Source organism: Tricharina praecox (genome assembly GCF_024521635.1).
Source record: "Tricharina praecox strain CBS 144465 chromosome Unknown BZA05scaffold_48, whole genome shotgun sequence".
Classification (NCBI taxonomy): Eukaryota; Fungi; Ascomycota; class Pezizomycetes; order Pezizales; family Pyronemataceae; genus Tricharina; species Tricharina praecox.
The window spans coordinates 79,906-94,874 of NW_026250450.1; the positions used below are offsets into that span (position 1 = coordinate 79,906).

The 14,969-nt window shown below is 53.8% G+C and overlaps 3 protein-coding genes across 3 annotated transcripts; 2 read left to right on the forward strand and 1 right to left on the reverse strand.

The window, feature by feature from the left end:
* Positions 1–4,126: 4,126 nt before the first annotated feature.
* BZA05DRAFT_212131 (phenylalanine ammonia-lyase) lies at positions 4,127–6,451 on the forward strand. Its single transcript, XM_051479622.1, has 2 exons — positions 4,127–4,557; positions 4,614–6,451. Exons 1-2 carry the CDS (start codon positions 4,350–4,352, stop codon positions 6,380–6,382), a joined length of 1,977 nt encoding a protein of 658 aa, XP_051334785.1. The 5' UTR covers positions 4,127–4,349; the 3' UTR covers positions 6,383–6,451.
* On the forward strand, positions 6,434–7,150 carry BZA05DRAFT_413071 (uncharacterized protein). The gene has a single exon (XM_051485162.1). The coding sequence runs from the start codon at positions 6,450–6,452 to the stop codon at positions 6,843–6,845; it is 396 nt and encodes a 131-aa protein (XP_051334786.1). The 5' UTR covers positions 6,434–6,449; the 3' UTR covers positions 6,846–7,150.
* A 6,158-nt stretch (positions 7,151–13,308) lies between these two features.
* On the reverse strand, positions 13,309–14,550 carry BZA05DRAFT_477775 (uncharacterized protein; the record flags this gene model as incomplete). Its single annotated transcript, XM_051488322.1, has 2 exons — positions 13,309–13,439; positions 14,250–14,550. The coding sequence occupies 2 exons, from the start codon at positions 14,548–14,550 to the stop codon at positions 13,309–13,311; spliced, it is 432 nt and encodes a 143-aa protein (XP_051334787.1).
* Positions 14,551–14,969: the final 419 nt, after the last annotated feature.

Below are 14,969 nucleotides of genomic sequence, written 5' to 3' on the forward strand. Positions count from 1 at the left end.
TTATCTAACATTCATCACAAATTGTCACTCCCCATCCACCCTTCCCAGCCGCTCATGTCGGAGTAATATATCCCCGCAGCCACCCAGTAATCCATATCCGGCCAACCCATGTACTCGGTACTCGGGTATAAGGGTAAGTGCTGCCTCACCAGATTTTCCCCCACACAACTTAGTCACCATCACTCACTCATTTCATTAGATCTGACTTAGTGCTCTCCTAATATAGACTAGTGTTTATAATTAGTAATGGTGGTGAGGCACCACTTATTGGCAGCTCCTGGTATCAGTACCGGCCGAAAGACACCAACTCCACCTCTAAGGGCCAAAATGAGCTCCGCACTACGCACTCTAAGAGTCAAGACTAGATAGGTGGGCAGTCTAGCTAGGGCATATTCTTCTCCATCGATCGTATCGTATCGTGTTGTATCTATGGTTCACGTTCTCGGGGGGTGAGCGCGTCTGGGGGGGTAGAGTGTATCGGTATCTTTGTTCGGTATTTACGGTATTTACGGTAGCAGTGCTACTTCGGTCTGCTTTTTTTGTTGTTAGTCGTTACTCGTTATCTGTTGCGCATGATAGCGACGTCGAAACCGTTACAACCCGCGTTACAAGTAGGCCGCGGGCAGTTAATTCGGGGTCAGCAAGGAATACTCCGCACCAAAGAGAACACCGCGAAGAGAGGACAGAGCCTGCCAGTGATCAAACTTCCACCTTGGCACCTTGGCACCTTAGCGGGTTCTCGGAGGAGCAGAGGCCTCGCACGTGGTCGATGCATGCATGCATTATGCGCATGCGTATGCGTATGTACCCACCGGCAGGAGAATGTATTCACATAACATCCCCACGTTTTGATCCGAGCTGGTGGAGGGGAATCGGTGGAGTAAGGTTCGATCGTTTGAATGGAGGGGATTAGGTTGTGTGATTGGGAGTTGTGATTGAGAGGGGGGCCCCGACGAATGAGAACGTACGCACGCGGTTCAGAAGCTGAAGACGAGTGGAAAAGCGGGTATGCAGGCCCCAGGCTCCTCGTCCCGTCCATGCTGTTGCTGCGTGGTGCGGATACTCTTACATTATTAAGTTCTTACATTCAGCGATTGCGGCTTATTACAGCTTGCGCAGTTACTGTTCGAGGGTTCGTTCTCGGGGTGAAGGAAGCCTGAAGGCTGCATAAGTATGTAGCTTGTATTTGAGGTATAAATATCGACGAATAGGCGGTGACTCTACTACCACTGTCTACCACTGTTTACTACTAAATACTCGTGGCTGACATCTTAGTATAGAAATCCCGACAAACTGGCAAAGGTTGAGCATTACGCCTTGGAGCCCTCACTCCGGTACTCAAGTACGGTAGCCTCGTGGTCTCTAGTTGGAAGCCAGTGGCTGTGCGATGTACATCCAATACATAATGATCATCCGCCTCTGCCCCCGAGAATCCGAGATGAGACCGAAATAGAACACCATTGGCCGCAGACTCGCAGACTCGCAGCCTGGCCTCTCAGCTGCAGCCCTAATGCCGTCTGCATGAGTCATATCAACTCTAAAGCCTACTACATACCGTATCTACCAACTTCACGGCCGAATCGGTGACACTAGGGGTCCCAGACTCCCAGAAGAATCAGAAGAACCGCAACTGCCGGTAGCTGTAAGTAAGCCTGATCAGCCCACTCTACTCGTCGATCACAGGTAACTGTAATTAGAGTAGGCTGGTAGGCTGGTAGCTGTGGATCGCCTACCACCGTGAACAACTCTAGTGTGATCGACTCGACTTGACTTGGCTCGGCGGAGACAAACGGGCTACCTACTTAGGTACTTGCTCCGGAAGAGGGTTCTTTCTCTACCGAGTGGTGTGATGGAGTGGGGAAGATCGAGAAGAAGGCTCCGACTGTGATCTATTGGGAATAGCTGTATCACGTATGATGGCCGAAGTGATTAGGTCCGAATCTCCGACCTGTTGCTGCTGTTCGGTGGGAAAAAGCCGGACTGCTCCGACGAACGGTTGGATGCCCGAACTGGACATAAGATATCGAAGAAACGTGCTTCTGTGGAGCGGAAACGTGAAATGCATACCTAGTTTGGACGAACAGGCCCCGGGCCCGGACCGGGTGAGAACGTGGCACGCCTAATCGTGGAACGGCCGCACGAGAGATATGTTCCATGGGGGTGAGGAGGGGGGAGTGGGGACAATTTAGAGACGGTTGGTCCTATTGCAGGATGTATGCCTGTCAAGAATCAATCCGGCTATGCTCTCGATCGAGCGCCATCCGTCTTTCATGATTCGACCGGTCTTCCGCGGTACCTTCTGGAGGAATACCTGTAACTAGTACCGACCAACTACTCCAGATACGACAATCGCGCAGGATAGATACTCCATTAGACCTGTCATGACATAGCCCGTACTCACATAGCAGCATATTTCTTTTTCCGCCGCCGTTGGCATTCCCAAGCACTAGGCAGAGTAGCAAGGGCCCGGGACGATTGGCTCGTGCGAGTGATGGTTGTGTGATGCTCCTGCCATTCACGCTTTGATAGACTATCATGTCGGACGAGAGATGTCGTCGATTAAGACTACTAGTACTAGCAAGTAAGCGCAGCACGCGCAGAGCCAATGCATGTCGGAATATAATCGGCGAGTCAGACAGACTGGGTCTCGGAGACTAGAGCGATGGAAATACTTCTAGCTCTTAGATAAGCTCCGAGTGCAGTGGCGCAGTTCGTTTTTAGGTTTTTTCTTTTTATTTTTTTCTGATTAGTATCAGTTGTTCCTGGACGGAACAGTAGATGTGCTTACTTAATTCAGTGATACAGAAAGTGCTGTCAGATTAGACGAGGACTCGAGCGAAAGGTCTCACGACAAGCCTCCGTCGCGAGACTCCCGGTCGCGCGGGAATCCGATATTCTTCAGGGGCCAATCCGACCGTGCGAAAAAATAATCAAGGTATCACTGTGGCATGGAAATGTGCTCCGAATGCTGGAGAGCCCGGCGTAGTCAGAGTCTTCTGCTCTGCGTGAGGCGCAGGCGATGGCCAATCCCGTTCTGTGGCGCTTGTGTCGACTGGCAATGGTGGAAGCTTCGCCCAATAGCTCCAGCCAATCATAACAACTCCCTGTTTATATCTGACGATAGCCATGGTGAAGAGTTGCTCCCGTCGCGCCCCCGAAAAACAGGCACCGAATGTCGCGGGGGTGGTGATCGCCAATCTTTAGCTGCAGCGGATCTGCGTAGGACTAAGCTACTCCCACCCTGCATGATCCGTGACGCACCAACCGGCGGGATTACCTGGAAGCCTCTCAACTTCCTCACCACCCCACACACAATCACATTTACAAGCTACAATCCTGTCGACGGACGGAAATGCGCCTCTTACCTCACCCACGCGAGCCCGTCGCAAGCCACCTCCTTCCGCCGCTGCCTGTCAGGACACACACACACACGCACAAACAGACTCAGCCAATCCGCGGCCCTGCTACGGGCGGTCCGAATATCTGCCGTATGGCTCTCTCGTCCGAAACCATGGCTCACTCGTCCATCATCCATCGTCCATCATCCAGCCATCATCATCGCCCCGCCGCAAGCACGATGCCGCGCTGCCGGATCCCTAATCATGCCTGCTCCTGGATGCAATACGGCTCTTGCCCCGGCCTCCGGGCGAAGCCAATTCCAGATACGACCTGCGCCGATGATGCGGAGAGGGAGGAGGGCTGACAGGAGGATATGGCCTCGCGCGAGCTGCTAGTGTTGGACTCTGGAGCGGCCGGATACGCTATCACGTCCGTACATATAAATCCCGTCCCGTTTCCGACTCCATCACTTCCTTCCAACACAACATCATCAACAGCCACATCCACCTCCCCACCCCACTCATCTCATCCATCATCATATAATACCCCGTCCACTACCCTTTCTTTCTCGACTTAATCTCTATTGTGTTTTCTCAGGCCACCTTCAACATCCTTCACAATGCCCGCCTCTCCGACTCAGATGCCCGCCAACAGCTACAGGCGGACTTACAGCAAGATCCCAAACATGCTGTATGCGTCTCATTCCATCGAACAGTGCACAACAGCCGCTGACTTTGTGACAACAGTAATCCCACTACCATCACTCCCGCCGCATCACCGGGCCGATCTCCACCCCTCGAGGAGTCCCACAAGTTTGCCCCGTCTTACAGGTATGTGTAGCCATCACATCGCCGTACTCCACGTGCTAACAGCCATCCAGACTCACCCCGACACCGGAAGACAAGCTGTCGAGCGTCTACAACCTCCTGCACAGCAATCACACCACCGACCCATCGGTCACCATAAACCTGACCGGCCACGACCTGACCATCAGCCAGCTGCAGACCATCATGAAGGCAGGGACACAGGTGCACATAGACACCATCGCCAAGCGGCAAGTCCAGGCTTCAGTCGAGGCTCTCCAGGCCCATCTGAAGGCCGACCACTGCATCTACGGTGTCAACACCGGCTTTGGTGCTTCGGCGGATTCGAGAACCAACCGCCCGGATACCCTGCAGGCGGCTTTGCTGCAGATGCAGCACATTGGAATCATGCCATGTGAGTTCATCCCGGATCCCTTTTTTTGCTTGGCTTGATGACTGACGATTCGACAGCGATGAACTCGGGAAACAAGAATGTGATGCCCGAAGCTTGGGTGCGTGGCGCCATGGCCATCCGAATCAACTCCCTCCTTCGTGGCCACTCGGCTGTTCGATGGGAGGTGTTGGAGCGCCTCGTGGGCATGCTCAACAATAATGCCATCCCTTGTGTACCACTTCGAGGCAGCATCTCGGCCAGCGGTGACTTGAGCCCTCTCAGCTACATTGCCGGTGCCGTCACCGGACACCCCGGCATCTTCTGCTTCATCGGCGAGGACAGACAGACAGTCACATCCCGCGAAGCCCTGGCATCATGTGGTCTCCAGCCCGTCGAGTTCAAGGCGAAGGAGGTCCTCGGCCTGATCAACGGCACTTCGGTCTCCTGCTCGGTAGCGACACAGGTTGTCTCTGAGGCCTCTATGCTCGCACAGTTCTCCCAGGCACTCACCGCCATGGCCGTCGAAGTCGCCGTCGGCAGTGCCGAGCCCTTCGATCCCTGGGTCGCCGGCGTCACCCGTCCTCACCCCGGACAGAAGGAGGTAGCCGGCAACATCTGGTTCCTCCTCGGCGACTCATCGCTCGCCCGCGACCGCCACGCCGCTCCCGAAGGCGACGAGGACCACGAGCACGTCGGCCTGCGCCAGGACCGCTACCCCCTGCGCACATCGCCGCAGTGGATCGGCCCTCAGATCGAGGATCTCGACCTGGCCATCTCGCAGCTCGGCGTCGAGTGCAACTCGACCACCGACAACCCTCTCATCGACACCACCTCCTCCTCCGGCCAGTACGCGCGCATCATGCACGCCGGCAACTTCCAGGCGATGCACGTCACCGCCGCGATGGAGAAGACGCGCGGCGCCCTGCAGAACATCGGCAAGCTCATGTTCCAGCAGCTGACGGAGATGGTGAACTACTGCACCGCGCCGCTGCCGCCCAACCTCGCCTCCGACTGCGACACCTCGCTCTCCTACACCATGAAGGCGGTCGACATAGCCGCTGCCGCCTACTGCTCCGAGCTCGGCGTCCTCGCCGCCGGTAACGTCGGCTCCCACGTCCAGTGCGCTGAGGACCGCAACCAGGCCGTCAATAGTCTCGCGCTCATTTCCGCCCGCCAGGCCGACGAGATGAACGACGTGCTCATGATGTTGATGGCCAACTACGTCTACGTGCTCTGCCAAGCCGTCGACCTGCGCGTCATGCTCCTGACCTTCACGGAAGCCCTCGAGACCCTCGTCAAGACCGAGACCGCCTCCTACTTCAAGGGCATGATCGGCAAGAAGGAGCTGCGCAAGCTCGGTGTCAAAGTCTTCGACCACGTCAAGAAGCGCTTCGACGAGACGATGCGCGAGGACTCCCGCGCTCGCTTCAACGACATCTTCTACACCGCCACGTCCGTCGTGATGGAGGCGCTGTCGGAGAACAATCCGCGCCCGTCTAGCGACCCGACCGCCGTCTTCTCTAGCATCTCCCTGTGGCGCCAGAATCTTACGCATAAAGCCCTTGCGCTGTATAAAGAGCATAGAGAGGAGTTTGTCGCCAAGGATATGCCGGCCGCGCAGAGTTTGGGACGCACCAGGATCCTGTATGAGTTTGTGAGGAAAGATCTGAATGTACCGATGCATCGCGGACAGGACGATCTGCCGCTAAAGCATGGTGAGCAACATGAGCGCGAGGCCCAGGTGTTGACTACGGGTGCCATGATCACCAGGATCTATGAGGCACTCAGGGATGGCAGGATGGCGGGGGTCGTGATGGATATGTTTGAGGGGATTGAAGGGCAGTAGACGGCTGTCGTTGGGCAGGCTTGGGCGCGGGCTGGGGCGCGGGCTGGGGTATGGGCTGAGGCTGGGTATGGGTAGGGGTATGGGCGCGAGAGTACGACTGATAGAGGTGGATTGTTTGGTGTTTTTCTGGGTTTTTGGTTACGGTTTGTTTTGTTTTTGTTTATCTACAGCGAAGATGGGATGGGATATGGAGGGACATGAAATCGGGAACTCGACAAGGGATCGGAATGTCCAGCATGCTCGCCTTCGGGCTCGAGATCGGACGGGAACGGGAACGGGACGGGAACGGGAACGGGAACCGGAAGGGGAATGGACAGGGGTGGGGATTTTCGCTGAAGGCTTTCCTTTGTACGGGATTTCTTTTGTATGGGGATTCTTTTGTTGGATTGGGTTGGGTCTTTCATGTGCTTTCTTTTGTTTGATTGGCTTCATTTGTCTCTTTTGTTTACAGCGGGCATTTTAGTTTTTGTTTGGTTTTTTGTTTGTTTCTGGCTTTTGTTATGGTTTTCTGAGTTTTCGCGATGTAATTTCTGCTTTTAATTTTAGTTTTCTGTTCGCGATTTCAATCGTCTTGTCTTATTTTGTCTTTGTCTTGTCTTGGTTTTTAGTTTGGTTTTGGATTTATTCGGGCGAGACGATAATGAAAAATATATTCTCGAAATATTACTTTTTCGTTTTCTGTCTCGACCGCTGTGAACTCACTGTGAGATCGAGATCACTATGATGGCTTCTGTAATGTAGCACTAAAGAGAAAAGCAAAAGCGAGCGGAGGGGAGAGGGAGGAGAAAAGAAGGGGGGGAGGGGCGGCGGGGGGAACTGTCTCTCGGCCTTAAAGCCCACAGGCTACAGGCTACAGGCTACAGGCTACAGGTTCTCCGTGTCCAGATCCCACGTGGTAATGGTGACGTCTATTAATGGATTGTGGATGAGATTCGTCTGATACCATCATCACCTTCCAGGTTCAGATTTCCCTGTGGCGGGGCAGAGGGATCAGCGTGGCGGGAGTGTCAGGCTGCTAGCGGCGGAGCGGGTGCCGGGTTAGATTTCTCGGGCGAGAGATCGCGCGTGGAAAGGAGGGGGGCGAGTGATGAGGTGTGATGGCACGTGACCTGGCAGTAGTTTGTTATCCCAGGCAGGAACGGAAGGGGACAGAGAGGGACGGGAGGGGAAGGTGAACGGAGCGCGGTCTGACACTCATGCTGTGTGCGATGAGTCTATGATGTAAAGTTAAGCAAGTTGGGGCGGTGGGTGCCTGGAAACGGTAGACTGGTGGCAGGTGGTGGGTAGATTCTACGATTGAGCGATGATCTCGATACAGGGAAACTGAACTTTGAACTTTGAGGGAATACATGTTGATAGCACGCGTAGGAATGCGCAGGATATCGGCGCCGGTGGTAAACACAGCTAGGTATGTATGTAGCTGTGATATCACCCTTCCGTATCGTCACTCGTGTCGTATCGTGGCGACGGGAGCGTGCTGACGGGAGCGTGCGAGCGTGCGACCGTACGACCGTGCGACCGCTGCAAGCTACCTATGTGCCGCCGACGCTGGAAGCCGAGATTGCGGCCGGAGCTGGAGCTGGAGGCTGAAGCAGGTTGAACTTGAGGGTGACACGGGAGATGGGACATGGGACATGGGACATGGGACATGGGACATGGGTGCGCACTCGTTTGAGTATTCCCATACAGGTGGATATATGTGCGCGACTGGCTCGAAGGGACTGGTGTCACGAAGGGGCTGCTGTTGCATCCTGAGCGACTCCACCTCATTAGGACGATGGACTGCACAGGTGCGTACGCCGGCGTTGTGCGGTTGGCAGTTGGAGCCTGGTCTAGGTATTTGGAATATAGAATCTCGCTCGCTGAGGATCCCGACTGGCCGCGGTTGAGACATTGCTGGATTCTCGTCCAGGCTTCACTAGCAGCATCTACGCTGTATAGATTAGGTACTGATTGCAGGGGAGAGCTGGCTTTATTCCTGACTATGGGAGTAAACACATCGTTAGCATTGTCCTCACCTGTGGGCTTTGCGAGGACTGTCATCCGGTTACCACCACCCGCTCGCTGCCCCGCTCGTAGCCCTCCTACCCGCTCTGTATATGTCTTCACGATTTGCTATAGCTAGAGAATATATCTAGCACTGTTTCCATCATTGTCCCAAACCATCGGATCACAATTGTATCGCCTATCGCCAATCGGAAGTGGCAGTGGATCATAAGGGCTCACTCGCCTCGCCATGACCCGACGATGAATTTTGCTCGAAATCGAGACTGGAACCTGGGAACCTGGTAGAGCAAAGAACGTAGCTAAAAGATACCGGTTATCTTGAATAGAGCATTGATTCCTGTCTCGATCGCCATGGGAACGTGTCGGTAGCTGGACGGGCGTGTGTTGCGTTGAAGGACGAAGCTGCACTTCCTAATCATCGAAACGCCTCCCGTTTACCGATCTCGTATGATTCACACTCTATTGCAATAAGCGGCCGTTAGACCCCTGCATTCTGGGAGTCTGAGACCTGCCCTCCTTGTATCAGAAAGCATAGAATTATATCTGACTTCGTCCTTCATCGCCACATTGCGTCTATCTCCGAGAGTACTCAGCCACTCGAATCGGCGGATTAATAAGCAGCGCGGACGGGAGGAAGGACCAAAGTAGCGAGTAGAGTTGGCATGGCCTCAAAGGGTGATAAGGCGATCCACGTGTAGGGCGTATTCAACGTGTCCTGGTGATCGACGATCGGGGCCCGGGATAGAGTGCTTGTCTAGTAGACAGCAGTAATGAGCTGGATCGTGTGGTCGATTCGGCCGTGAAATGTACACCCAACACGGAACGTGGACCAACAGGTGACGGCGATTTGGCTTGGTCTCGTCTTGACTCTTGCTGTGGATGCCGATTACTTGGCATAGCCATCCGAGGCTGGGGTAGAAGTCCGAGATGAAGTACCGCGCGTAGTATGCCATATGGTAGCTTTGAGGTTGGATTGATGTCAGTCACTTTTCTTCCGGATGTGTGATTTGTTCGAAGGCCGGGCTCATGGAATAAGCCAGAGTCTCTGGAATTGCATTTTCGGGGGGCCCGACCGCCGGGGGAAGAGTTCAAGTGCAGAAAGCGCAGAGCCACGCCCATTCACTAGGTATGTAGCACCAGTAGAACCTGCATCTGAGATTCCGAATAGTATTCCAACCAATCGGCTGTAGTAACATCAGTAATACCAGTAACACCAGTAATACCCGTCATCCCGTAGCTCAGGTCAGCTCAGCAATTCGCCATCCGCCATTCGCCAGAGAGTCTTCAAGAACTGTCTTCCGGATCGAGAAGCACCACGCCAGAACCGAAGCCGGCTGCCCGTTTCCTCATCGTGCATACACCAAACACGAGTCTATGAACGGCTTCCGACAACTGCGATCCTTCCATCCGTCCCTTCGAGCTCTCTGATTCGAGGAGGCGCTTCTCGGAATCGTACCTGCGGCCTGCCTCTCGTGCGCGAGGATCGAGTCCTGGAGGCTGAAGTATGCTTTACCAGCGATTCCGCAGAAGTTCTCGTCGCTTGTACTTCATCCGTACCGCACATTTGGTGGCACACTCTGGCCTTGTGAGATCTGTATCCGACAGAAGCTGTCGCCGGTCGGCGCGGGTTCTCGGCCGGTATGCGACGGCTGCCTACTCTAGAGACCAGCCCGATGAAGTGTGGCAGCCCGGCGCCGAAAAACGTGCGTCGATCCAGGTGTAACCGAGTGGTGATAAATAGTGAGATGGGAGCTTGGGAATGTAATTGTTGGCGTACCGAAAGCGGAGTAGATGGAGAGCGTCTGGTCGCCGGAAACCGAACGTTTCCTACGCATGCGCACGTGTCAGCCGCCCTCCGCATTACGTTCTCGGGTTCAATACCGGCTAGATCTGCCTCGATGCTGATGATTCGGCACAGGGGTCGGTAGTGATTGCTGCCGCTGAGGGCTACTGAAGTTCATACGTCCGTATCGTTGTGAAGTGCGACGCTGTATCCGTTAGTTTGCTCTGTCGCTAGGGAGTAGGGCTTCGGATTTGCTTTGGATGTCGCGATGTTGAGAGTTCGGTATGGCTGCAGGAGCGGAGTGGGTATGCTGCGCAGAAACCGACATTGCACTGTCGACGATCGTGCTTCCGGAGGGGTATCTGGTGAAAGAATCATTTGTGTAAAATCAGCCACCAAGTTCTAGAACGAGTGACGCAACAGCATCTACTACGCTATGGATTTTACAACCACCCTCGACGATAATTTTCCTCTGGTAAATCCCCAATTCACTCCCTGGACGTTTAGGGACATTGTAGAAAGAGTCTGAGAAATACGGGCGTCATGGAAAATCACTCTACTTTTGGGCTGATCAAATAGAAAAAAAAAGAAAAAACCGTCCTGGAGGCTGGTGGCGGGCTCTGGGCTTGCGCGATGATTTGGATGCACGGAAACTGGACTTTGAACATTGAACTTTGAACCTTGCACTAGGAAGTAATGAAGTAACGCGCAGGAATTCTCAGTAATGCTGATGGTGGTTGGTGGAAAAGAGTTACGGTAGCTATGATATCACGATTCACGCGCCCGTATCGTCACTCGTGGCGTATCGTGTCAACGGGACCTGCCTACCTATGTGCTGCTGATGGTGGGAGCCGAAATTGTGGCCGGAGCTGAAGCAGGTTGGACTTGGGGGTAACACGGGACACAGGACACGGGTGCGCACTCGTTGTGTATTTCCTTATAGCGTGATATGTGTGCGCGACTGGCTATGGCGCGAGTAGTTGCTTGACGTTGCAGTGCTGCTGGGCATGAGATGGATGACCGACCTGATCTCACGGTGGCGCTGTAGCTGTAAACTGCGTACGCCGGTGTTGGACCGTTGGCAGTTGAAACCTGGTCTAGGGGAATATGAAACATCAGATCTCACTCGACTGGGTCTTTACTAGGAAGGGTTGAGTTACTCATTTCTCGTCAAGACTTCCCCAGTTGTCTTCATGTTGTAGAATACCACATTTCTGAGAAGAGATGGCTGTATTTCCGACTATGGGAGTAAACACATAGGATTGTCCTCTCGTAGTATGGGCTAGTGTTCGAAGACTATTAGTGGTTATCGCCACCCACTCACTACCCCCATGTCCGCTATGTGTTCTTCTCCATTGGCAGCTATAGCCGGCTTAGCACCACGGCAGCAGACATGAAATGTAGATCATGGGCCGTGACTCGCTCCTCGGCATCCAAGCTTCTCTTCTGTCCGCTCGTCCCCGGAAGATCATGCGTGAAAGAAGCTGACCAGAGCAAACCCCCCCACCACACGGCGACGCCTGAGCAATCTGAGCATAGGGAAGTTCAGTTCGGCTCGGCACCACCTAAACCACTAGCATCTGCCGTGTCCGCAGCGTCTCCTCCTCGCAACACTGAGACCGACAAGGGATGGAAAAATTTCGAGAGGAGAAGGAAAGGGAAAGCGGAAAACAGAGGGACAGGATACGGAAGAGAGGGAAGCGTCTCGGCGCGGGATGATAAAGCTCAGTTGTGCCCCACCTTTCGTCTATAGAGCAATACTAAGCGGGATCCTTGGGGAGATTTGTTGGAGGTCTCTACTTTCACACGAGTGGGACCAAATCATTCTTTCTATGAGTTCATGCACCGAAAGATAGAATGGAAGTAGCGAGGTGGATATTTTCTCGTACAGTGCCCCAAAGATGACAATACCGAAATAAACCCATGTTAGCAGTTCCCTAGCGACAGGGACCACATCGTTACTCTCCATCAACTGATGATCACCCTTGGCAGTAACTTTCCTCACTACCTCCGCTGCCAGCGTAAAAATCTTCATCTCGTACAGAAGCCGCTGCACTGCAGGTCCATCACGAATTGATGCATCGCTCCCATCGCGACCATGGCGATGTTTCTCGCGCCACCTAGCTCGGCTTCGGAAAACGACGGGAGGGTGTGTGGCAGGATGTAGGAAAGAACTTGTCGTAGGAAAGCTAGATGTACGTCAAGTTTGAAGATGAGACGGTCAAATAGACACTCCCGGCGGTGCTGGAGGATTTCGCCGGTGGGGATGAGAAGTGTGGTGCGAGCGCCGAGATGATCAAGCGGAATGGTGGCGATGTGAATGCTTTCGTAGGTAGAGGGTATCACAATTGGAGAGCTGTTGAGTTGGCGTACGATGTGATACAGACAAAGCACAAGGTGGGTAGGCAGTACTAAGCGTGAAGGCGCCGAGGAATCGCGGTGAGCTCAGTCAGTGTCGTGGCGTAAGTACAGTGAGGTGAGTCGAGACCGATCGATACATCGCTGAAGGCTGTGGTGCGGAAATACAGGAAGACTTTCGTCAAATTGTTCGTTTCGTCGATTGACTACGAGTCGACGTGACGCGGATATATGCGGCGGGGACTCATCTGTGAAATGCTGTCTTCAGGTTGTAGTGATAGGGAGGCGATGATGCTTCTGTCAGAGCAATTTTCTCCTACCACTAGAACCATGGTCCCACACCGACATTTCTTCAAAGATATCCATTCCGGTGCTTAGCGCACCGCACTTAAAGTCTCCCAATCGGGTGGTCCTTCATCCATTAGGCCACAATCGCACTCATTTCCGCAGGGCGATCGTCCCCGTGAAAGCGGTCACTGTTCTCTCTCGCGAAGTGGTGGATTTGCGCGACGGTAAAACCGTTCGGGTCCTGGTATGCTTCTTTGTCGGAGTTGTTGACTGCATTGATGCCGTCACTTGGCTGATCGCCATCCTCACTCTCAGAGGCGGCTTCGGGGTTTTCGGGGCGTTGTGGAGCGGTCGTCGTTTTCGGAACGCAATGGGGAAGGTGAGTGATCTTCGCGGATGGAAGATTCCTCCGATGGTGAATCTTCGTTGTCAACGGAACGCGCTGGGAAAGCTGGAGCATATGCTCCAACAAAGCACCGTAAAGATCCGTCTACAAGGGAGCTAACGACGCATACAAGATGTATTCCTTATTCGGTGGCTGATCCGTTTCCACATCCGTTGTCGCCGAGGCGACGCAGTCGTTCACTGCGCAGACGCTGCCCCTCAGGACTTCAACGCACGCTGCATGCGCCGCTACTGTCAGTATCCCGTTTGATGACGTACAGGACGAGAGGGGTCATACCTAAGTAGACGTGATGGTAATTATCTCACTAGCGTGTCCGGGCACTGCTCCAGACGGGCTCGGACGTGTCGGGCCCCGTTGCGGATTGAAACAACCATCACTACTGGGTGTGGCGAAAGATGGGTTGGGGTCGAGTTTGTTGTAAAAGGTACGGAGAAGGAAGGAAGTGGTGATGGAGTGTGTGAGGCTTGTTGGAGGAAGGAGGAAGGGATGGTGGAGTGGGCGGGGGTTGTTGTGGGAGGTTTTGTGACTGCGAGGCATTACCAACTGCGAAAATCCCAACCGTCGTAACCCTACCGTCCGCACACACCGAGAACACGTGACACCACCAGTGCAGAGATCCGAGTGCTTGGTGTGATTCCACGGATGCACTATTGGTTCACTTACTGCCTCTGATACTACAGGTTTGGAGATCAGTCATGAACGTCTTGTACAGTCTGACATCTCCATAGCTTAAGCCCTCCCATCTGGTACGCTATTCCATTTTCTTCAGCTTTCTACGGAACCTTAATTTCGGGTGCTATATCAGAGGCATGTCCGTCTACCAGTGACATCGTCACTGCAGGTGTAGCCTTGGCAGCAGTTTCTTCTCAACACGTTGATGCGGCATCGGTCACATCGAGTCTAGCTACCAATCCATCCCCTCTCGCCCTTCACAAAACCCACACCACACACCTTTACCACACTGCGAGGACTACCGCCGTTGCTACCCCAACAACGATCGCAATGCCGGCTGCCTGCCGGCCGACTCCGTTGCACCATGATCTTTGTCGGTAGGTCGAACGTCGGCGGGTAAAACGTAGGAAGTGCTGGAATGTCAACCGTTGGCATCTTCAACGTGGGTAAGGTGATATCGGGTGTGTCGATGGTGATGGGTGCGCCTAGGTCAATAGCCAAAGGGTGATCAAGGATGTGGCCGCCACCGTGGACGTGAGTGGGCGGGACACTGTCTGGGTTGGCAAGCGCCGAGACTGATGCTGCAACAGCGGAGATGACTAGTAGGGCGGTGTACTGCATCATTCGGTTTATCGCGAGATCGCAGGGTGCCATGGGATGAGGTGAGGGTGTGGACTGGGGAGTGCGGTGAACGGAGATATAGTCTTTGGTGGTATGTGCATCTTGAATCTTCCGGCGAAAGGAGGGGTAATCTGAGACTTGGCCACGGGCATCTTGACGGTGAAGGAAAATGATCCGTGTGCTTGTTACCATACAATGCACATGTGGAATCCTGATTTGAACTGAACCGATGATCGGTGGTGGCAGATACGAGTATTTTGATAGTTATTGAAAGAGGTCTTGAAGTTGATACATGCAGTGGGAGACTGGATACAGGACTGGCCGTTGCAACACGGATGGAAGGATAGATTATGAAAGGTTGAAGGAGATGCGGTGATGTTGCCTCTGTATGATCCCGTGCGGTTCTCATCGGCCAGCCACATAGTGTAACCCCAAGATTTCAGAAAGTGGCA